We start from the raw sequence: 25,600 nt of genomic DNA, 5'->3' as shown, positions 1-25,600 counted from the left end.
GCATGGGTGTCAAAATGTAAAATAATTTATATTCACACATCTACACTTGTAGATGTACACTTCTTATTCACATATTCAAGTTAATAGCCACAAAACCTTGAGAATTGTTCACATGGAGGCCTGAAACAGTTTAAATATGCATTTAATCTGATTATTAAATACATTTATATAATTTAAATGAGTAAATTGAGTAATAAGGCATCTTAAATTGAACTTGGTGTACTACATTAGATTTTAAGACATGTTTAGAATTTATTTTACCCATAATTTATTAATGATATTTATAATGTGAACAGAAAATACAGATTCATAATAATAAAATACAGACAGATAAATAGTTAGGACATAATTTATCCCAAAATAACATGCAGTATGAATTGACAAAGAATTATTTCAAGCTAAAGTTCCTGTTTGCTCTGCCAGTGCTTGCACAAATGCCTGTAAACTGAATTGGAAGACAGACGGATTTACAGATTAGCTTTAACTCACTTTCACAATGTTTGAATTTAACAGTCATAAAAAAACTTGATGGTAACGTTAGTAGGCTATATTTGTGTCTTGACTCTTGACGCTGATATGACGACATGATATTCAGTGCTAAGAACAAAATAGAGATGATGTAATTCACACTTAAACAAAGGGCGAATAAAACGTTTTTAAACGCTTCCAATCCGTGTATCTTATTAGTTCTTTTCATATTCAATTGAGATTCCAAAATCGGAAAATGAAAAAACGGTTTGTTATTTCGTTATTCGTTTATAAATGTGATACCAAAAAACAAATAACGGGTCATTTTTCGTACTTTTGATTTAATGCTCAGATCAAAAATAGGAAATGAAATAAAGGGGGCACGACCGATTTTGATTTTGATATTTAATTTGTTCCATTTGCGTGAACCGGAAGTTATCTTCGTGTGTGTGTGTGTGTGTGTGTGTGTGTGTGTGTGTGTGTGTGTGTGTGTGTGTGTGTGTGTTGCACTTGGAAGTTTGCCGCAATTTTGCAGAGTTAAAAGAAGCCTGAAAAACCTCAATCTTGCAGTGATTGACTCAGTATTTTTTGAGTCATTTCGTATCGACACCATGGCCGCACTGGAATCATATGCTGATTTAATTAAAGACTTATTTGAAACTGTCAAGACACATAAAGAGATTTCCACTACGCTGCAGAAGATGGGTATCCAGCGATGTTCTGAAATGAGTGTGAGAAGATTCTGTGTTCAGCATAACCTTAAGCGAAAAAGACATGTATCGGACACAGAACTGGAGAGGGCTGTGGTTGGATCAATATATGAAGTAAGATTTTTATTTAGGTTTTCACATTTTATATCCTGCCCGTCTATCAAATGTTGTAGCTAATAGCTGTATTTTTCTTAACAGACAGGCCCGTCTTATGGCCGCAAGTTCATGACTGGCTATCTGTCTTCAATGGGAGTCCGTGCAGGAGAATGTCGAGTTGGGAAAATCCTCAGAGAGATTTGTCAGCCATACCACGAATTCCGACGCCAGGTAGGCTAAGTCATATGCTAAGAATCAAGTAGGCCTACAGGATATTGTTATGTGGTCTAATAATAATAGTAATAATAATATTAATAATAGTAATAACACCGATCAACCATGACATAATGACCACCTGCCAGTGTTGGGAATAACGCGTTACAAAAGTAACGCAAATACAGTAGGCCTAATTTATTGCTTTTTGCTGTAACGCAGTTATATAACGCATTACAAAATAAAAATCTGTGATATTATTGCTGCCTAATATAACCCGGTCACTGACAGGTGCCATGATAACAAGATAATCCGTGTTATTCACTTTACCTGTCAGTGGTCATAATGTTATGGCTGATTGGTGTAGATCATCTTTAGAAAAGTTTAAATATATTTAGGAGTTGAACTTAAAACAATTAGCATAATATAACCAGCCCATGCATATAATAATTTATTTGTTGTAACAAAATTTCTTCAGGGTGCTCGTAATCTAAATCCCATCCCGTATAATGCTGAATATATGGGCCATAAAATTCACCTGGACCAAAACGAGAAGCTTGTTATGTTTGGTGTGACACATGTCGTGGCAGTTGATGGCTACAGCAGCAAAATTGTTGCCAATGCCACCATGCCAGTGAAAAACAACCTTGTGATTTATGAGGAAGTTTACAGGTGAATACATTCAGAACCAATGTTATTGTCATAATAGTTTCTGTTCAATGTATATTCTCTTTTCATTGAATGTAATTTTCATTATTGGATAAGTTAAGTTCAGTGCAGCCCTTTGCACATGTACACATTATTTTATCCCAGATCTGCAGTGGTTAACCATGGGATGTGGGACCAAGTCAGGGTTGACCATGGCAAGGAGTTTTACATGTGCTTGTACATGCAAGAGATGCTGTCAAGACATAGACACAACCCTAGCAGGCCACCATACCTTCAAACAACATCAAAAAGGGTGAGGTTTTTGTAATAAGGACAAACAGTACAACTAATATAATCAAACATAGTAAAGAAAGAAAGACTCTGGCCATTTATTCTTCTTACAAATAAGGAGTGAAAGCATTTAAATGGGAATTAATTTCCCAAACTAATCTTTAACCTATTACATTTTCATACCATCTAAAATCATGTTTGTGTTCCAACAGAATCTTCGAGTGGAAAGGATTTGGCCCGAGGTGAACAATCGCGTGAATTACCCATTGAAACACGCCCTGGTACACCTGCTGGACCAAGAAGTCCTCAACATGGAGGACAATTTGACTAAATTCTGCATTTCAAACCTGACATGTCAACTAAGTCAAATTGGACTAGGCAGAGTGGTGCAATCGTGGAATGCACACAGGATCCCAGGTATGCTATACTGTGTATGTGGAACACTTTGAAGCAGTTATTTTTTCAGACTCCAACCACATACAGCATAAATGGCATTGCTTTTTTAGTTATTTGTTTCCTTGTTTTAGGCCGTGGGATACCCAATGAACTCGCAGCAGGTGGCTGTCCAGCTAAAATCTCTGAAGAGCTGCTGCCCAATGCCTCTGTTGTGGCAAACATGTATGAGCAAGATTTGGGATCCTCGCTGACTTGGGAGTCTGTTTTTGGAACTGACCCATTTTCATCTGAGGAGGATAGATGTCGTGCAGAACAAGACTTTGCAGACACCTACCCTGACATCTCTCTTCTTTTTAATCATGTGGTAAACAATGACTATACACCTTTCCAAGATGCCTTGTTGCACCTCATAAATGTCACCCAAAGATATGTCTGAAAAAAGTAACTGAAATGCTGTGGTATTGAGTAGCTAGGACATCAGACTGTGTTATGCTACAGTGCTGATTCAAAGTTTGTCAACCCTTTATGCAATTATAGTTTTTATATAAAATCTTTGTTGGCCTCCACACTGTTGGATCGACTATTGATCGGTCTCAGTATGTTTTGTTCTTTACTTCATCAAACTGTAATCAGTCTGCATACAGCTTCTATTGATACCCTCTTAATTGTTGCACTTTTTACTGTATGTTTTATGAGAGCACCCTGTATAACCCTGCTCTTAAAAAAAACCTAGGCATACAGATTGTTATAAAAATCGTATGTAGCTGCCACTGTGCCCCCAACGTGTCAGTTGAATAATTTGACAAATAAACCTTTGCTTTAAACTTGTTGTATTGAACCCTTTTAGGTGAAATAAGATTTTGCATACAATGACAAAGTATTGCACTAGTATTGCCAGAAGGGCAGACTTTATATGCTTAATTTAAACTGTTAACTTTAAAATACTGAAAAACATAAAACATAAAATAGTGCAAATTTGAGATTGTAACTTAGTTTTTAAATAATTAAAATGACCTAATAAAACTACACGCATGAAATAGTGCTTTAACTGTAAACTCGACCTGTTGTTCAAGAAGAAATAGAACACAAAGCGGCAAAACTACACTATTATGAATAGCCTACTTAGTGTACAATGTAATTCCTAGAGTACGTTTCCAAATGCAAACAATTTAAGAAAATATACAACAAAGTAGTGCAAATCTGGGATTGTAACTTAGCTTTCACAGCATTGAAACATGAGCAAAAAAAGAGTTTGCTTAAATTGTAGACTTGACATGTTACCCAATAACAAATTGAACACAAAGAACAGTAAAACAATGCAATTACACATGATTGCATTTTGTACACAGTGTTACTCCCAGAGTATGCTTCCCAATGCAGTCAATGCATCAGAGAGTCCAGTAAGTCTTTGAATGTTGCCACCAAAATCATCAATTCGACATTTTGGGCAAAAGGCAGAATTTTTCTGCCACTCTTCAATGCAGCTCCTGGGTCATTCCTGGGATTCGGTAATATTTCAGTCCCCTAGATTTTAAAAAGTGGTGGTTCACCAAAATGAAATGTTAAAAGCTTTTCACAATACTTTGTTATGTCCTTTATAATGAATACAAATAATTATTGCATTTAAATAATTTTTATCATTAAAAAAAATCTTATTTCTGTCTTAAAGCAAGCATTTTGTCATGTCCCTGAGGTTCTTCGCTGAATTTGTACTTGGAAAATAATTAATAAAATGTGCACAGTGTCTATAATTTTCGGCAATAATGCAAGTATTTATTTGTGTTCTTTGCTTTTGAAAAGAAACATTTAAAAAAAATTCAAGATATTTGATAAAAAACAACTTATAAAGTTACGTCCCTCAGTCTGAACTCAACCCCGTCACACCAACCATTCTCCGCCCATAATAATATAGACTCCACCCATATGTGACATCATTCACAGGAAGTTGCATCATTCAGCTCTCTTCAACAGCATGGTGCAGAAGAAGATGAGTGATATCACACTTTTTATTAATTTTTTGAGGTGTATTATAATCAGGGAGGGTACTGTCAACCTTAACAACTCAACTCCATCACATACAATTAAGATGGAAAATTATGACTTTTCAAAATTTTATTTTAATCCATAAAAATCTAAAATATACTTATTTCATTGGCTGCCATGTGGCCCACTCTTCTACACCACATTAAGAGCAGTGGCCATTTTGAGCAAAAAAACTCAACCCCATCACACTCAACCCCGTCACATATGTCATTGTTTCGGGGTTGTAAACTTTGTGACAGGGTTGAGTTATTCACTTAATTTAATCAATGATTTCAATTTAAACATTTTATTATTATTTTTTTTTTCAGTAAATATATTATTACCAAAATCATAACTCATATTTTTGTTATAGATAAAATATTTGATGTAATGTGTCCACTTAAACTTCAACAGTCATTGAGATGATTCCAGCTCCACAACATGTGACATCTCGCCATGTAGAGGTTCTGAAGGAGGTTTGGGCCAGACTCTCAAGATAAAAGCCTGAATAAAGTGCCTCAGCCACACACAGACACACAGACACAGAGACAAACACAGAGACACAGAGACACACAGACACAGACACAGACACTGTCTCTGAGACAAACACAGAGACACAGACACACAGACACACACAGACACAGAGACACAGACACACACAGAAACACAGACACAGACACACAGACACACACAGAAACACAGACACAAGGACACAGACACAGAGACACAGACACAGACACAGAGACAAAGACACACAGACACACAGACACAGACACACAGACACACACAGAAACACAGACACAGAGACACAGACACAGAGACACAGACACACATACACACAGACACAGACACAGACACACACAGAAACACAGAGACACAGACACACATACACAGACACACATACACAGACACACAGACACACAGACACACAGACACACAGAGACACAGAGACACAGACACACAGACACACACAGACACAGAGACACACAGAGACACAGAGACACAGAGACACAGACACACAGACACAGACACAGACACAGAGACACAGAGACACAGACACAGACACAGAGACACAGAGACACAGAGACACAGACACACATACACACAGACACACAGACACACAGAGACACACAGACACAGAGACACAGACCCACAGACACAGAGACACAGACCCACAGACACAGACACACGGACACAGAGACACAGACACACAGAGACACAGACACACAGACACAGACACACAGACACAGACACAGAGACACAGACACAGAGACACAGACACACACAGAAACACAGAGACACAGAGACACAGACACACACAGACACACAGACACACAGACACACAGACACACAGAGACACACAGACACAGAGACACAGACCCACAGACACAGAGACACAGACCCACAGACACAGACACACGGACACAGAGACACAGACACACAGAGACACAGACACACAGACACACAGACACAGAGACACAGAGACACAGACACACAGACACAGAAACAAAGAGACACAGAAACAAAGAGACACACAGACACAGAGACACACAGACACAGACACAGAGACACACAGACACAGAGACACACAGACACAGAGACAGACACAGAGACACAGACACACATACACAGAGACAGACACAGAGACACAGACACAGAGACACAGACACAGAGACAGAGACACACACACAGACAGACACAGAGACACAGACACAGAGACACACAGACACAGACACACAGACAGACACACACACACACACACACACACACACACACACACACACACACACACACACACACACACACACACACACACACACACACACACACACACACACACACACACACACACACACACACACACACACACACACACACACACACACACACACTGTGGTGCCTCTATGAATAAATATGGATTAGACCCTTTTTTTCTTTACATTTGTTCAGGTATTTTATGCAAATGTTCATAAAGTAACTATTTTAAAATGTTGGAATTGTTGAGTGCGTGTAAGAGTCCTGCTTATGTTGAGTTTTTTGTGTTAACATGGCATTTTCTTTTGTAAATGACCCACTGATTGTTACTTATGTTATTATGAACTTTTATCTGCTGCAGTTTTGTTTTATGTTCCAGCACTGAGGAATGTTTTAGACACTAGTGAATTTACCTATTGTGCCCATTTGATAAAAGGTTCTGTTTGGTAATCTATTTTTGTTTTTTGTTTCCAAAAATATTTGAAAGTTACTAACGACCGTACTGTCTGCAGTAGTTTTCTTTGTTTAAATTCTCACTGCAGTTCAGATAATAAAGTAAAAACTAAAAAAACTAAATATGACTATGTCTTTATTACATGGTTGCCTAAAATAAAATAGTGTTTTGTTTGAGTCTCAAAGAGGGATTTCCGTATTAAACAAATACAAATTAAAAGTAGGCCAATGTGTCCTTTCAACCCTGTTCAACCCCATCACAGTATTCTCAACCCTGTCACATTAATATTTTTGGAAAATAAAATAAGGAAGACAATTAAAAATTAAAGCATTTCTTGCTGATTACCACCCGACATGTTAAGGGCTAAAACAGTAAAATTGTGGTTTTAGTGAAACATCTAAATTAAAAATGTTCTTACTAAAATAAAGAGACCACGGACAGACAATTTGGATATTTGTAACTTCCATCACATACAAATGTGAAAATTATCATAAATGTTACATTTGAAGTCATTGAATTGGTACGAGGGACACATGAGCAGTATGTAGATGTTTGTTTTATAACAAGTTTTGTGTAAAATCCTGTTTAAACTAATTCAATTTTGTCCGTTACGGGGTTGAGAATAAAAGGTGTACAAATCTGAAAAAAAATTAAAATAATAAAAAGTCTTTAATGCCTGAGATGGGAAAATATGATTTTTTGAAGGTTTGATATGTGCCTAATAATGTGGGGTATTTAGAAATGTAATCATATGTAGTTCAAAAATTTAAAAAGTCCAAGTTGAAATATTACCGAATCCCAGGAATGACCCTACAGCCAACAAGGCTTTGGCAGCACGATGAAACCATGGGCTCAACCACTGGATCTGCCAATTTAAATCAGAAAACAGTTTCAAAAACTACAGTATTTGATTGAATTGCTATATTTGGTCTATGTTCTTCATGGAAAGAGTTAATTAGTTGCACATATATATATATATATATGTGTGTTAAGTAGACTAAACTTTGGTACTATGGCATGGTATGGTACCATCTGTTTATTTACTGTATCCACATCTGTGGTTATCAGAACACCTGACCTGGGATTTTCCATATTTATCTAATTATCAGCAATTGTCATTCGTATTTAAATAAGACAATTGAAAAGTGTATGTTTTTTTTTTAACAACTTCTGAATTATAGGTAATACAGGTTTTTAAAGAAAACAATATTTAAAAAATGTTTTACTTTTGCAGACAATGCAGGCAAAGGCATCTCTAACAGCAGCTGCTTGGGCCTCAGTCAGGGACAGTGTTGTTCTGCGGTTGAAATTTGCAAACTCCATCAGCTCCTTCATTGTAGTGGACACTTCTTGCAGTCCCTGGGATGCCAGGACCACCTCTTCAATTCTATCAAAAACCAGATCGAGGCCTGTATCTTCTCGTCGACTGAAAAACAAGCACAATATACAACAAGCAAATTATATCCAATAAATGCAACAATTTTAACCCTGACAATATCTACTATGGTCACTGTAGTAGACATAGTATTGAATAGCCAGATGGTTTTATGCTGTAAGACTGGAACAACTGAAAGAACTAGTTCTGCCAACTAGGAATGACCACTCCTCGAGTAGACAAAGGACCTTGCTGCAAATTAACATCTGAACTCATTCTAAGCTACATTTCATCCCTCACCCTCTCTCTCATGCCAAGATCAACTGAAACTCGCACAATAATCTATATGGTTTAATGTGAATAATTATCATCGAATTAATTTAAATTAATTTTCCAAATTAAATACCTCAGTCTCCTCTTTTTACTAGCTTGTAACTGCAAGAAGTGTTCTTCCTTCACAGCAAATATTTTCCTTGCATTTTGCTTCCAAAATGCTGATCCTGTGTAGAAAATATGTCTCAGGAGATGGGCAATAACTCCTAATACAAATAAGTTAATTCGAAGCATACAATAAAGGTATCCTGGATTTATATATACTATTTCATATTTCTTTCATATAAACAATACAAAGTGTTCAGTTATACCTCTGGTTCCTTCAGAGTCCAAGATTTTGTTCCCCTGGCCGTCAGTGAGGATGCGTGAATCCTCTTGTTCAAGGGCATCATTGACTTTGTAGAGGATGCCCATAACAGAAGCTTCAAATTCTGAAAAACGCACAGTCAGCGTTGTGCTAGTCTCCAACTTGCCATCCACAAGTTCAGCGATGAAGATGTTCCTGAATATTGATAATAGAAAACATTTATTTTACTCAATTTAAATTGTTTAGGCTTTATTCCTATGATATATTCATACAACAGCCTATCAAATGCATCCAGGTGAATTATGCAGATATAGTAGTGACTTGATAACATAATGAAGCCATTTCATTGAAAGCGCATTCTTCTGCAGATGTATTATCAGTGTCAAATATGCTAAAGTCACACTTGTGAATAAATGTTATTTCTGTATGTAGTTATGGCTAGCATAACAAGCATATCATTGCCTTGAACACAACTGTAATCGTATTAACATACTCTTAACATTGGTGTGATGGTGAAAGTTTTATTTGGTCACCTTTGGAATGTTTTTGTCAGATTAGCTCTTTGATTTGCTGAAGCCCTTGCAGCAGAACCTGCAGCAGAACCTGCAGCGCTGGTTGGGCGGTGGAAAGAAAAGCGGGTAGGGTGTGTTGCTGGCACACTGCCGGTAGATGAGTCTTCCACACTGCTTTCACCGTGCACCTCGTAATGTCCTCTTACAATGAGGTCTAAAGTGCTAAAACGGCCATCAGGCCCAGGAAATAGGGCTATGTTGCTGTCATCGGTGATGTAGAGACTGGGGCCATGTACCTTTGCAAATGTAAACAGTGAAGGAAGGGTACAACGTTAGTTGGTGAACATGATTTCACCAAGTACCATATGTTCCTGGATCAACATCTTTGTTGATCCTGGAACTACTTTCCAATCAACCAATCAGATTTGAGGGACAAGTTTACAGTTTATGACAAGTTTAGGCTTAGAACCAGGGTGAGGTGCCTTCAGCATCAGTGTTATTCACCTATCATTTCCCTCTGATTTTAGGGAAAAGTTATGGGTAGGGTTAGGTTTATGGGTAAGGATAGGGTAAGGACAACATTTTGGGACAGGAATGTTATTCCAGGATCAACAAAATATGTTGATCCAGGATCATGTCTTACTTGGCAAAATCACGGTGACCAACGTTAGTTAGGGTGACCATACGTCCTCTTTTTCCAGGACATGTCCGGCCGGGATTTCGAAATCGCCCAAAATATCCGGGATACGGCTTTTGCTTTCTATCGTCGCCATTCATTTTGTTTACATGCACACCTTTTGATTCAATAGGACTGAATTAATTCCGATTGGTAAATCTGAATAGTGTTTACATGAACGCTAAACAAGTGATCGGTTGATGTGCGTTCTAGCATTGCTAAGAAAATTCCTGTGTTTTCGTCTCGATCAGGATCCATGTGAAGCAGAATGCATAAGCTGGCACGTACGTGTCAGTGTCAAATAATGTAATAATGTAAACTGAATGGTGACTGTAGAAAGCAAAAGCCGAATCCCGGACATTTTGGGCGATCTCAAATTCCTGGCCTGACATGTCCTGGTTAAAGAGGACGTATGGTCACCCTAACGTTAGTTATAAAATAAAGTAACGTTAGCTAACAGTTAACGTTAAATCAGTGCAATTTTACAGAATAAATAAGACTTATTTTTAGATGAAACTACAATAAGTTACCTGGAAGATCCTGCCGATTTTTTCGGTCGTCATGTCGTCTTCTTTGACAGTCACCCGTTTAGTTCCTCTGAACAAGATGAAACTGAAACTCTCCATGATTGATCTCACATTTGAAGGCTAACGTTTGGTTAAACTGAAGAAGTAATCACTGCAAGATTGAGGTTTTTCAGGCTTCTTTTAACTCTGCAAACTTCCAAGTGCAACACACACACACACACGAAGATAACTTCCGGTTCACGCAAATGGAACAAATTAAATATCAAAATCAAAATCGGTCGTGCCCCCTTTATTTCATTTCCTATTTTTGATCTGAGCATTAAATCAAAAGTACGAAAAATGACCCGTTATTTGTTTTTTGGTATCACATTTATAAACGAATAACGAAATAACAAACCGTTTTTTCATTTTCCGATTTTGGAATCTCAATTGAATATGAAAAGAACGAATGATACACGGATTGCTTCCCCACCTCGGTCTACAAAAAGACTGCATTTGTTGGTTTTCACCGCGCGCTACAAGACACTGAACGTAAACAAGCTGTTAATAATGCGCATGCGTCACAAAAACGGAATTGTTAACGCGTTCATGTATAACACAACCACTTTTATACACACAAAACAAATATAAAATTACCTGGACTGGACTGGACTGGACTCGGAGGTTTTGCTAATTTTATAACCTAGAAGAGAACCACGAAGTAGCCTACTTTTGGCAGATTTTGACACGTTGGTAAAATAAAAATCTATTTCAGTGACTGCAGCACTGCGTCAGTTACTAGTAGTAACTTACTACACTAACCATCATGTTAACGATCAGCCTAACAGTATTTGATTTGGTACAATTCATTCATATATCGAACATTAAGCAAGCTTACCTGTACGCTTGTGCCAAGGGTCCAGAAATGAGCTGTGTCCGGTGCAGTATGTTGGTGTTGATCTCCCGGTCAACCGAAAATCGATGGATTTTCAATCATATTTCCCGGTCAACTATATATAGATGCATTTTCAATCATATTTCCCGGTCAACTATATGTCGATGACTTTTCAACAACAGCGTCGTTTCCCGGTCAACTATAAATCAATGACTTTTCAACACATTCAGCGATCGCCCGGTAAACCAAATATCAATGCTTAATCAATCATAAAGATAACTATAGATCAATGTTGTTCCAATATTGTTGCCATCAACATTAATAACATCAGGTTTTCATCGATATGGTAATAGTGATTCAACATTTATTTTGCATTGAAATTTCAATATCAACCATAATGATGATTCAGATGTAAAAACAATGTTTATTCAATGTTGGCTTGCTGTCTGGGAAGTGGGTTGTATAACCACATGACAAGTCTCCGCTTCATTACGTCCTTAATTGTTCTCGAGGAAGTTCTCAGAGTAACACACAAACGTCTGCAAGGTGCAAGTACAACTATGGCTGATGCGGCCTCAGCAGTCAATAGTCTGATAACACATCTCCAGCGCTGCAGAGAGGAGAGTTCATGGGAGGCAATGTGGATGCAGGTGAAAACGTTTTGTGAGGATGTCGCTGGTTTTTGTGCAGAGAATGACCCCCAAACTGCAGGAAAACGAAAAAGAACTTCGCGACAACCTCCCAGGCTTTCACAGTACATAGTAGAGGGCTGCATTGGGATTGAGTCCCGCCGGGTCCCGCGGGACCCAACGCAAATCTCGCGGGAGCGGGCGGTTTGAACTTTGCTGCGGGTGGGAATGGGCGGCTAAAAAAAAACACTGCGGGATCGGGAGGTAGCCTAGCGACATGATGGAGATGTCAATAATGGCGCTTTTCCACTACACAGTACCAGCTCGCCTCGGCTCGGCTCAACTCGACTCGCCTTTGTTTGGTTTTCCACTGTGTAAAAGTTGTAACTATCTGCTTCCAGGTACTTTTTTTCGTACCACCTCCAGCGAGGTTCTGAGCGAGCTGAGGCGATACTAAAATGTGACATGAAAACACGGCAGACTGCTGATTGGTCAGAGAGAATCATCACTATTCACTGCGTCATCATTGCACGCGCCAGACGGAGTATCCTGAATAAAAAACAGCAAAAACAAAAACAAAACCATCCAAAAACAGCATACACTCGATTTCCTCCATTGTCAGTTGGACTACAGTTGTGTAATATGAAACATTCAAATAGGCCTATACGTGTGTGTGTGTGTGTGTGTGTGTGTGTGTGTGTGTGTGTGTGTGTGTGTGTGTGTGTGTGTGTGTGTGTGTGTGTGTGTGTGTGTGTGTGTTAGAAATGAAGAATTCTAACAAAAGTGCCTTTAGTCTTCGTCTTTAATCATATGAATGAACAATGAACCAGTGTTGGGGAGACAATAACTCAACTCCCAAAACCCTGGGAATATAGGAATATATTGTAAGAATATGAGGGGAGTATTTGGCTTTAGCCAATAGGAACATATATGATACATTGTATAACAAGTCCATATGTGGTCAGTTTCCGGTTAGATATCCAGGCATACATTTGGATCCAGAAAGGCCCTTCAATGCTTTGTAATAGGGAGTGAAAGACCCTTGCTCCATTCAAACACAGAGGTCCTTCCTAATGCACAACAGATGTTGCCAGTACATTCATACAGGACAAAGGAATCCTAATACACTGATTACATGTTGCACTATGCTGAGACTTAAGACAGTTAAACTAGAACTTCTAACAGTGTGTGTTTGTGTGTCTTTTTTTACACCCGTTCACTAATTATTTGTTACTAACCTAAAAACAATACGGTCTTCTTGCTTGGTCAAGAAAATACAGATGTTATGCATTTTTGTAATTATTTTAGGTATTTTTTTAACAAGAGTTTTGATCTTAATAGAAATAACATGATATAGGCAACATAAATAAAAAATGAAAGACTCCTGCAAATGATGGAGATAAAATATGGAAGAATTCAACCAACACGAGTAAACGCATATGTTCATGGATGCAATATTTTCTGTTAAAACCACCATCAAGTACCCCTAAATATTACAGATATTAATTTATCATTGTAGAACATACAGATTGGACAGGAAGGGCTTGCCTTTTACATAAATACTAAAACAGCTTGATACTATGATTATATGAACTTTCTTATTTTTTGCAGATTTACAAAAAAAAAAAAAAAAAAAAAAATTGATTCATCTTGTCTTCTCTGCATTTGTTCACTGCCCACCAAAGACACGTTCCAGGTTCAGTTTTGCCAGACCGGCTTTCAGATAACTCAGAGCGTCTTTAGTCGCTTCTTCAGCTTCAGCGGTTCTCCTCATTTCCTCCAGCTCTCGGACCCAGTCTTTTCTCCCAGCCTCCCTCACTCTGGGGATGAAGAAGTCCAGATGCTGAAGAGTGAAGGCCGAGTCTGGCTTTAATGCGATCTGAGACAGATGTTTGATGTTCTTGTAAGAATTGAACAACAGAATTTGCTTCTGGTCCTCAATCTCCTTCAGATCTTTCTCAAGATGATCCATTATAACCGAAAACCTCTTAGTTTGTTCTTGAACTTTTTCATATTTCTTATTAAATTCGTCAAATTCCATCACAATGCTTGAGGTGCTGATGATATATTTCTTGTCTTCTTTGACGTGTTTGGTGTGGTGACACTTCCCTGTGCACACGGTACAGTAGCCGTTATTCATGACTTCACATTTACTGGGATTCGAAACCCACCAGCAGCCAAACTCATGGCAGTTTTCCTCACAGACGGTGCAGGTCGTTGCCTTCCTGCTCTTCCATGATGCACTTTCAATGGGAACTTTCATTTTGACAGTCTTTTTTACTTTAATGTCGAAGTTTGTACGCCTGTCAATATTTTCCTTGTTTTGTCTCATTGCCTCCTGGATGTGAATTTTTTCAGACTTCTTTGATTCTTTCTCTTGAATTCGCAGCTGTAAGTCGCAGATAAATGCTTCAAATTGAATGCGCTCTATCAGGACATTTGAAGTCAACTCTAAACTTCTTCTGTTCTTTTCTTTGAGAGACTGAAGGAAATGCTTCATGTTGTCGATGCTGTCTTCCCAGGCGTCTCTTTGAGCACGAAGGTAACGTCTCTCACTGTGACGGGCGTCAGCCTGCCGGTTGTTGAATAAGAAATGAACAGGTTGGTTAGTGTGGTCTCGTCTGCAGGGGATTCTAGCTTTATTAATGGCTCTGAGGACGTTTTGGGATGGCACACCATCAGAGTGTGTGATTAGAAACACAATGTTGTTCACAATGTCTTTTCCAAATAAAGAAAGAACTGAACTGACAATGTAATTCTGTCCGTCTGAGAGACGATTAGATGCTTGAATCACAAAACACACGGCATCTACTTCACAAACTCCGTCATTGCTCTGAAACATTGTGGATAAGTTGGAAGCAACTTCCAGATCTTTTTCCAGTCCTCTAGTGTCTCCGTATCCTGGAGTGTCAATGATGGTGAGAGATACAGGACCCTTTATAGGACAGGCCTCATACATGGTGATTTCAGAGGTTTGTGATTCTGATTGGTCTCTGGCTTCTTCTTCTGTAATTTCATACCATATTTCTTCCTCAAACTTCACTCCCAGTAAGTAGTTGACAATGGTGTTGATGATGGTCATCTTTCCAGCGCCGGTCTCTCCCACCAGCAGAACTATTTTGTTTCATTTACTTGTATCTTTGTTCCCATAAGTCCATTTTCTGACTTTTCCATTATCATCAAGCACTTTTCTCTCAGTATGCAGACGGTATCGTTTTGGAGGACCTCCATGAATAAGAGTTGGTCTGCATGGTGGAAGTCTCGGCTTTCTGTAAAACAAGGAGGTAAATGCTTCTCATGTAGTAAAAAAAAAAATACACAGATATATTAATAGCAATAGTAGGAGTACTAGTAGTAGCAATAACTAGTAGTAGCAATGAATGCACAGTAGTAGTAGCAATAAATACACAGATATATTGTGTTACATATGTTTACAAAATGAACATATTAATGTAACAACAAGAGTTTATGAATATTTTGTAAAAAAAAAAAAAAAAAAGTGGATTTTTGAAAAATATTTGATCCATAATTTATTCAGATGATATTTAAATAAATAAAAAAAATATATTTGTATACCTCGAGGTCTGTGGTCTTTTCATGGCATGCTGTCATGTTACCATTTTTAAATTGTTGGATGCCAGAGTTTTCATATCAGTTAAGCCCAAAACCTACTTAAGTTATGATGTGAAAGCGAGTGTATGCAAAATGGCATGTAACTTCGGGAAGTATACCTTTGGCTTCAGATGGTTCAGAGATAAGCACAACGCTAGTTCAGAAGAGTACAAATACATACTCCTCACACAACCTCGGTTCCCTGAGATAGACTGGATTGCGTTGAGTTTAGCTGACACTATTGGGAAATCACTTTCTCAGAAAATATGGTCATCGTCTTTAATCAGGCATATGAATGAACAATGAACCAGTGTTGGGGAGACAATAACTCAACTCCCAAAACCCTGGGAATATAGGAATATATTGTAAGAATATGAGGGGAGTATTTGGCTTTAGCCAATAGGAACATATATGATACATTGTATAACAAGTCCATATGTGGTCAGTTTCCGGTTAGATATCCAGGCATACATTTGGATCAAGAAAGGCCCTTCAATGCTTTGTAATAGGGAGTGAAAGACCCTTGCTCCATTCAAACACAGAGGTCCTTCCTAATGCACAACAGATGTTGCCAGTACATTCATACAGGACAAAGGAATCCTAATACACTGATTACATGTTGCACTATGCTGAGACTTAAGACAGTTAAACTAGAACTTCTAACAGTGTGTGTTTGTGTGTCTTTTTTTACACCCGTTCACTAATTATTTGTTACTAACCTAAAAACAATACGGTCTTCTTGCTTGGTCAAGAAAATACAGATGTTATGCATTTTTGTAATTATTTTAGGTATTTTTTTAACAAGAGTTTTGATCTTAATAGAAATAACATGATATAGGCAACATAAATAAAAAATGAAAGACTCCTGCAAATGATGGAGATAAAATATGGAAGAATTCAACCAACACGAGTAAACGCATCAATGTTCATGGATGCAATATTTTCTGTTAAAACCACCATCAAGTACCCCAAAATATTACAGATATTCATTTATCATTGTAGAACATACAGATTGGACAGGAAGGGCTTGCCTTTTACATAAATACTAAAACAGCTTGATACTATGATTATATGAACTTTCTTATTTTTTGCAGATAAAAATAAATAAAATAAAAAATAATAATATATTCATCTCGTCTTCTTGACCCAAATTCTGGGTTAAAAACCTGACCCAAATGTTGGGTTTAAAAACCCAACATCTGGGTAGAAATAACCCCAAAATTAGTTGATCCTTTTTTAACCCAGGAGTTGGGTCAAAAATAACCTAACTTGAGTTACTATCCCAGTATGCCTTTTCAGAAAATATTTCAGAAAATAAAACTTTGTTTTACATTATATTACACACTTCAAGCACTTTTACATTTTTATTGCATTAAATTAAAATCTATATGAAAAAACACACACTTGGACATGTTTATTTTCCTATTTATTTTAGGTCACACTGTAATAACAATATTAGAAATAAAAAATAGAAAAATAAACAACAATTCTCAGAAGAGCCTCAGGAATTTAAGCATGGGGACAACTTTGGGGACAAGATTTTTGATAGTGTCCTCATCAAAGAGAAGAAATGCCTCCTCATCTATGACTTCATCTGAAAGACAGAAAACAAGACAACATGAGTATTGTTAATAAGTCGAGACAATTGTGAACCACTCACCAGAGACTCTTTCAATGCAGCGGCTTTTTTTTTTTTTTTTTTTTTTTTTTTTTTACGTGGCCCAAATTGCTAGTTAACTAATGTGGTTCTTTTGCAGCATTACCCATTTTGTGTGAATGACAGTCTATACTGTCCATCTTTTCTTTCATTAAAAAGTGTAATGACATTAACCCAGGGTGGTGGTGGCGCAATGGATAAGACACATGCCTTTGGTGTGAGAGACCCGGGTTCGAATCCACTGTGAGACACCAATGTGTCCCTGAGCAAGACACTTAACTCCTAGTTGCTCCAGAGGCGTGCGACCTCTGACATATATAGCAATTGTAAGTCGCTTCGGATATAAGCGTCAGCTAAATGAATAAATGTAAATGTAAAATGTAACCCTCTGGGGCCTAAGGTATTTTGGGAAATCACTTTCTCCGAAAATAATAAAGCCTGATTGAATTATGTCTGTTAGGGGTGTAACGATTCGTTTTAACAACGATTCGATTCGATTCACGATTCATGGTTGTCGATACGATTCAAGGACGATATTGGTTCATTTAGAACGATACGATCCGAAACGATTCAGTGACTTGAAATCGATTCAGTGACTTTTTAGCCAAAAATTATTGGATATAAACAAACAAGTAAAACACAAATTAATGTCAAATGCATTCACATTTTATTTTAATAGGTAGGACTGAACGATTATGACAAAAATGATAATTGTTGATTATTTCCTTGAAATTGTAATTGTGATTATTAATTACGATTATCACAACATTGAATGATGTTTTGAATAGTTTGGCCATGGGACCCACATTTCCCCATGGTCATCAAGCCGCCACCCACCTTTTTAGGAATTATATAAGCCTATTATAATACATTTGTTTACACAAAAATTGTTGACACACAAGTTCTGTCCCCCTTTACTTAACAAAAAAAAATTAAAGAATATGACAAATACTTATAGAGGTTAGCACTGCGAGGTTAAGCTATTAAATAGCAGTCCCAAACTAGTTAATGTTAATACAATCTTGGTATGAGCCACCACAGTCATATAAAAATATACATAATAACCAGTAAGTGGCATTTTGTTATGGAAACAAACAACAATTAGGCTACCATGGTGATACACAATACTTAGAAGCACTGGTAAAGAAACATGAAACTGCTCCTGATAAATAGCAACACACATGACGTACCAATAACGTAATTTATTGGTATTTTACTTTTATTTCTTAACTTACTAATTTACGACGTTGCATGCTCGTATGACTTTAGTGAAGTGATACAGCGCGCTCCGCCGCATTTGCGCGTGCAGTTGAAGAGTGCGCGCTCCTGCAGTGTAGCGGCGAGGACAGGAAAATCTGTTTTTCTGAGGTGAGAGACTTTGCGCTGCTTGACTGTTGTCGCGCTGCTGCTGGCGCGTCACGCATGGTGACGACGTCACAGATAGGCAGACTGAATCAAGTCACGTTTAACGCCTTTATCATTAAATGTGCAAAGAAAAAACATCCATATAAAGTCTAACGTGCTTAAATCCAATGCGCTATTTCCTAGTATCGATACAATCGATTCATTACCTTTTAAAACGATATTAGATCGATATATGTCGTCCGGAAGGCCAACTTGCCGATCACAGATCGATCCAGTTGGATCGTAGGAATATAAATCGATACATCGATGTAGTTGATGAATTGTTACACACCTAATGTCTGTGCAACTGCACAGACTAATGGCGTCTCAGCGCACCCAAATGGGCAGGCCAATTTAGCTATGCAAGCTGACACTGAGTACCATTTCATCGGAATGTTTCGACTGAGGAAGAAGGCAAGCAACTACTAACAGTTCAAGCACAATAACAGCTATAGCTATGACGCGATGTCTCGTTCCCGTTTATCTCAGGGAACCGAGGTTACGTTAGTAACTGAAACGTTCAGTTTCAATAACGGTCTCTCAACATTGCATCAGGGACTGCAATCCTACAATGCCGTGTTATTAGCACAGGATTGACCCAGCTTAAAGGCAGAGAAGAGGCATTTCGAGCCTCTTCCAATCACATCCACTCTGCAACTGGACAGTTTTTGCTTTGTTACTAGGCTTCAGTATTTTTGGAGAAAGGGATTTCCACATAGAAGCTCTGCCGACTGTCCACCACTGCATCCTGTTGTGACTCCTGTTTGTGGCCTTTAAGAAGAGTTGCTTCAGTAGAGTAGTGATTTATAGCAGCAGTCTGCTTTTTCTTTTGTCTTTACTGCTCTGGAATTATCAAATGGTACTGTGGTGCAATGTGAGTTATAGTAATTTGGACTGTTTGATTATATATTGTAAGGTGTGTGTGAATTTTTATTTTGTTTTGCAATTAATGGTATGGTTGATTGTTGATGCATATTTTTTATGTATTTAAATTTAGAAACCTGTGGACCTGACCGATATGAACCTGACCGATATGTTCTAGCATTGGTGAAAATAAAGTTTTAAATGGATGTTGATATAATGTGCTTTAATTTGGCCCTACTGTGGTGCTCCAATTCTGCAAATCAGCAGCATCATAAAAGCTTGGCTTCCCCATTCACAATTGCTGTTTCTGTATCTTTTTTTTGATGTAAAACCATATCTTTACGACCACAACACACAGGAGACGTTTCAGGTGTGAACGCCAACATTGCCTCAGCGCCAGGCCATGTAAAACGCAGAAAATGTAAAGGTGCCAAAGGAGTTTCTGTCTGCTTTCACCCTCACTATATTCATTCTTGCACATGGAGATTCAACCGAGAACATTTCTACATTTTTCTTTGTACCGAGTTCAATTTAGGAATGATAGAACTGTTGCGATTAATTTAGTTTGACAACCAAAAAATGTTTAACATTCAGTGTTTACTGAATTCAGCAAGCTTTTGAAACAGACCTTACAGTCAAACTGACAATTGCTGAAGAGTTGAAGAGAAAATATCCTGGGTCTGCCACTGTGTAGGCTATGTAAGGAATAATTGACGACAGGCCGTTGAATTATTAGAAAAATAATGCACACCCGAGGTGGTAATGCGGTCACGACGCGAAGCGGAGTGGCCGTTACACCTCGGGTGTGCATTATTTTTCTAATAATTCAACGGCCTGAAGTCAATTATTCCGCTTATACTACAGTTACCACACCTCGAAACATTGTTCAGATTATGTATTTCAAGACGTTTGTAAAGTTTTTGTCATTAAAACGCTCTTGTATGTAGGACTAATTTCTTACGCATCTAATCCCATGCCTCCGTTGCTAATTCCAAAACGTCATTTCAGAGTTAGTAACGGAGGTTTGAGCCGCTGATAGCAGACTAATGCTGGGACACACGACTAGCTGACACATTCTCTGACTGTTTTCATCGACTGCAGCAGATTTTAAACACCGACTTTGAACACAGACTGAACGCGCTGAACACGCGTTTGGACATGATCAGTCATAAGTATCAAATTACGTTCATAACCGGCCTTAAAGTGTGTTCCCGGCTTTATGCAGTTATTAATGCAGTTATTAGAGAGAGATGTTGCAATAATGAGACAGAAAAGCATGTGCGTCAATATTATTATTTATTCATTAATTCAATTCGTTTTAATTAATTCGTTAATTCTTTTTTTTTCTATTATTGACAGATGACAGTAGACTAGCCAAATAAATGAAACCCAAAGCCCTTTTAACAAGTAGGCCTATCAATAATTATTTATTTGTTAAATGTTATCTTACCACTCTACATCTGTGTCACATTTAAAGCGGACTAAAGTTTCAGACAGTCACCCGAAATTCATGATAATCAGCTTACTGAATGTGTCGACCTCACAGAAGACCTTCACTGTCACTCTTCAGTCGGCTTACAGCAAAACAATAAATTATTTGTAAAACACTGTATATGGTTTAAACTATTACTATATTTAGTACACACCAGCCTCTGCGTCAACTGTCTGGATAAGTAAAAAGCTTTGATGGAAATGCCGGTTTATTTAACAAGCTTAACTGACTGAAGTCCCTCCCAACCAAATGTGCCTTCAATGTAATTTAATATCTGAAGAGTCTGAATATAATGACAGGAAGAACATCTTTCATGTGCGTATGTTGTCATAGATGTACTTCATCTAGTCATTTATTCATAGTGGTAAATGGACTAATTGTATTCATTTGTCACAAAGAAGAAAAATCTATATTTAAGTGTTTTCTATAACAGGCAAGTGGGAGGTTTGGTTGTGGATTAGTTTCTCTTGGCAGCATTCTCTTAAAGCATTCATTTTTTTTGTGATTATTATTTTTTTTTATTTTTTTTTTATTTATTTTTTTTTAAATAAATCAGAAAAACTGACCTGGTCGAACTTGTATGCCAAGAGAGATTTTGAGGATACACTACAAATGTTGGATAAGCCTCAATTTCTAGAAAAACTTTCAACTAGTCGAGAGGTTATGAGTTATTATACAAAAATTACTGATTCACACCACTGTTCTGTGATGCTGAAAATTAGAGAAAGATACATTGAAACCTGAAGAGATTACACAGTAACAGAAAATAAAATGAAATGTAATAAATATATAGGAAGCAATATGAAAGAGATAAAGAAACAACATAAATGACATACAACACAGATATATGTTTGTTCTCTCAACCAAAAATTACCCAACTGCATAAATGAAGAAATCCTGTTTACACTGAGCACAAACTATCCAGACCCTTATTTTATATTGACATTAGATAACTAAACAACTGCTACAGTATTGAATCATGGTTTTACCTGACCTGTTAAGTGCCTGGTATAAAGTGTTTTAATATAATAACATAAGGATATTGCAATAAAAGTATTGCAATAATTTTATTCAATGGTAAATGCTTTTGAACTGAACTTGAAGTCATGTCATGGAAAAATACTCAACAATATTCAGCAAAAGAATCATCAATCATCAATCATCATATATATATATATATATATATATATATATATATATATATATATATATATATATATATATATATATATATATATACACACACAAATTGAATCTATATTGAATTTGGATTCTAATCGAATCGCAAGCTTGTGAATCGAAATCGCATTGAATCGTGAAATTTGTGTCAATACACAGCCCTAATAGTTATATGGTTTTATATGATTTTGTTATTGTTTTTGTTGCCAAATTGGTTTGGAACAGTGGTTGAATAAACAATTGAGCTGAACAATTATACCTTCTAATCTGTTTGACTGACAGTTTTATTGATCAATGAGATAGCATTGGCATTTTCTAATTTCTCAAGTCTTACAGAGCTTACTTGCTCTTTAGCGTCATCTGGTGGTCAATGAACGGCAAAGGAGAAAATACAATGTCAGAAGAATGGAGAAAAAACAGCATAACAGACATGACAAATCTGAAACTCACTTACATAATGATGCATTGACTAAATGATGAAAATAGCCATCCATATTTCCATCCACAAATTCACCATTAATGAAAATTAAGTGAAAATAAAGAATCATTTGATTCCATATTTGACCCATATTAATATTGGTCCAACTCTCAAGTGAGTTTGAGTCACAATCACTTTCCATAAAAAAATAATAAATTAGTTATTTAACTCTGCAAGTTACCTCCACAAGAAAAATACTTAGAATAATGTTGAATATACTTACTTTTTAGATATACCTGTAGTCTTATCTAATGGTGATTGTTTATTGTTCATAAAATAAGAAAGAGACTGACTTAAACTTGGCAAAACCAGCGCTGCATCCCTGAATCAGTTGTTGATGAAATTACAGCTGAGGCAGTAAACTGACAAATTTAGCGGTGGTCAAGGCCAAGAGCAGGCAGGACAGGTTGTGAACAGATAATACTTATTTCTTCCAAACAAAAAGGAACAAAAATAATACACAGGGAAGATATAACAAAGGTCATCTTTAAACAAATTCCATAAGATGGAAGTTAACTGAAACTAACAAAATTAAACACGCCTAAAAATAAATAAATCTCCCCTGTTAACAAAGCAACAACAAAACAAAACCACTAAGGTCAGCAGCTCAAATGTTACTGGTGCTGGACCACTCTGACTAACTGCTTCTTCATCTTTTTTTTTTTCTTTTTGTGTGTGTGTGATATTTTCAGCAGACTAGACGCTACAATGACGTATTGCTGCCCTCCTCAGTTCATTTGAAGAATGAATAGATATAACAGATTATATCCTTATATATAGTCCAGTCCGGTGCAAAAAGTTGATAACAATTTTTGTTGTCTCATAGTCCTTAGTACAAGTAATGATTTTAATAAATAACTTGAAATTCCAACTACCGACAGCTCTGAGTACATGAGATTTATTTCTGTACAAAGACATAAACAGTTCATTAGTGCATGGCGCACAGTTTCTACTTCTCCACATATGCATCTGCCATCTGGATGTTTTCCAACCATTGCCAGCCCATAATTCAATGCACAGTGCCCAATCTAAGTCTAGTTATAACCACACTATCCGTCCTTCCTAAACCAATATTTATTGAATGTTTCACTGAATGTTGACTGAATAGAAAAATAATGACTGCCTTTATTTCCATTTTCCCATTCTGTTTACCATAATTTCATTAGTTCTTGCTGAAAAATATACTTAAACTCAACCCTTCCATACATTACTTCCAATTCTACTTCATTTCTATGTACAGGTTTTTTTTTTTTTTTTGCCATTTCATCAGCCTCTTCATTCCCCTGAATTCCTATATGTTCTGGTGTCCAAAGAAATCGCCTCAGTTACGACTGTAACCTCAGTTCCCTGAAGAGGGAATGAGACGCTGGGCCGACTGACACTAATGGAACACTTCACGTGATGACGTCTTGAAGCACATGTAAAATCAGTCCAATGGTGTCAGAGGCGAGAGCTGTCATGAACCAGGAAACTATAAAGCCTGCCCAAAACAGAGCCGCACTAGCTTCGTAAAAGTCTTCGCTGACAGGCACGTAGGACATATGGCAAGGTGACGCAGTGTCTCGTTCCCTCTTCAGAGAACTGAGGTTACAGTCATAACCGAGGAGTTCTCTTTCAAGGGAACTCGCGATGCGCCGATTGATGCTAAGGGAATGTCTATACTAGCACAAGGACAAGCAGCACTAGGACAAGCAGCACTAATACGAGAGCACATGGGACCCTGGTGTAGTCCAAGTTCAAAAAGCAGTAACTTACAAATGTGTGTGGTGAGGACCACCCTGCCGCACCACAAACATTTTGGAGAGCAACTCCTGTCATAAGGGCCTCAGAGGCCGCCAAACTCCTAGTAGAATGGGAACGGACAGCCATAAGAGAAGCATGTCCGACTAATTCATAAGCAAGTGAGATAGCTTTGAACACCCACTTGCTCATTCTCTACTTAGATGCAGGGGACCCTTTATTAGGGGGCCTATGTTTTGTAAAACTTACAAACAACTGTTCAGATTTATGTCATCGGGCAGACTGGCCATAGCAGATTATTATTTTCCTGGTCCGAGTTCTGGAAGGGAGGAGGACAAAAGGCCTGCTGCATGATAGATCTGGCCACATTATTGGGGACCTTTGGAACATAGCCTGGTCTAAGATGAAGGAACTATTTAACCATGCCAGGTGCAAATTCCAAGCATGAGGGTGCCACCGACAGTGCTTGCAAATCTCCTACCCTTTCAAGAGAAGTGACAGCGAGGAGGAACAAAGCTTTTAATGTCAATCATTTGGCCAGAACCTCCTCCAGTGGCTCGAAGGGAGCCAGGGAAAGGCCCTGAAGGACAATGGCCAGATCCCATGCCAGCATCCTGGTACGAGCTGCAGGCCTCAGCCTCAGAGTACCACGGAGGAAATGAGATACCAACGGGTCTTTACCCAAAGACATTACATACAAAAAGCATACAAACGTAATCTCGGCCACGTCTGTACCATCAAATCCAGACTGGATGCGTGAGGGAGAACCAAAGTGGACAGTGAGATGTCTCTCGAGACGCAAACAGATCCACTTGTGCCTGGCCAAAGACCCAGCATATCTGCTCCACCACCTCGGGGTGGAGCCTCCATTCCCCGGGCCTCAGCCAC

The 25,600-nt window shown here is 37.8% G+C and overlaps 2 protein-coding genes, 2 long non-coding RNA genes and 1 pseudogene across 7 annotated transcripts in view; 2 read left to right on the top strand and 3 right to left on the bottom strand.

Annotated features, from left to right (window-relative positions):
• LOC309492934 overlaps nucleotides 1-21,687 on the bottom strand; it is a 104,333-nt pseudogene extending 82,646 nt beyond the window's left edge. The window contains exon 1 of the transcript XR_014211755.1: nucleotides 21,325-21,687. The product of XR_014211755.1 is annotated as an uncharacterized misc_RNA (transcript). The remainder of the gene's footprint in view (nucleotides 1-21,324) is intronic.
• LOC309492563 overlaps nucleotides 1-25,600 on the top strand; it is a 276,178-nt gene that overhangs the window by 203,897 nt on the left and 46,681 nt on the right. The window lies entirely within an intron of this gene.
• On the top strand, nucleotides 696-8,426 carry LOC309492794 (uncharacterized protein). Of its 3 annotated transcripts, XR_014203707.1 has the most exons (7): nucleotides 696-1,292; nucleotides 1,377-1,505; nucleotides 1,966-2,159; nucleotides 2,301-2,448; nucleotides 2,639-2,857; nucleotides 2,954-3,186; nucleotides 8,288-8,426. XR_014203707.1 is itself a non-coding variant. In XM_082161807.1 (6 exons), exons 1-6 carry the CDS (start codon nucleotides 813-815, stop codon nucleotides 3,071-3,073), a joined length of 1,290 nt encoding a protein of 429 aa, XP_082017933.1. In that variant the 5' UTR covers nucleotides 696-812; the 3' UTR covers nucleotides 3,074-3,675. The 3 variants fall into 3 exon arrangements, 2 of the variants coding, with proteins under 2 accessions (XP_082017933.1, XP_082017932.1); XM_082161807.1 differs by lacking the exon at nucleotides 8,288-8,426 and having other exon boundaries at nucleotides 2,954-3,675; XM_082161806.1 differs by lacking the exon at nucleotides 8,288-8,426 and having other exon boundaries at nucleotides 2,639-2,843; nucleotides 2,954-3,674.
• On the bottom strand, nucleotides 6,910-7,858 carry LOC309492795. Its single transcript, XR_014203708.1, has 2 exons — nucleotides 7,163-7,858; nucleotides 6,910-7,118 (listed from the first exon to the last, which is right to left on the bottom strand). It is a non-coding gene; the product is annotated as an uncharacterized lncRNA (long non-coding RNA).
• Nucleotides 13,791-25,600, bottom strand: part of LOC309492455 (uncharacterized protein) — a 44,760-nt gene continuing 32,950 nt past the window's right edge. Inside the window, exon 3 of the mRNA XM_082161445.1 lies at nucleotides 13,791-15,555. Coding sequence (XP_082017571.1) covers nucleotides 13,956-15,368 — 1,413 coding nt within the window. The 5' untranslated portion in view covers nucleotides 15,369-15,555 and the 3' untranslated portion in view covers nucleotides 13,791-13,955. The remainder of the gene's footprint in view (nucleotides 15,556-25,600) is intronic.

Source organism: Leuciscus leuciscus (genome assembly GCF_965113295.1).
Source record: "Leuciscus leuciscus genome assembly, chromosome: 2".
NCBI lineage: Eukaryota > Metazoa > Chordata > Actinopteri > Cypriniformes > Leuciscidae > Leuciscus > Leuciscus leuciscus.
Note: the sequence above shows the minus strand (reverse complement) of the source record. Positions and strands in the feature narration are given on the sequence as shown.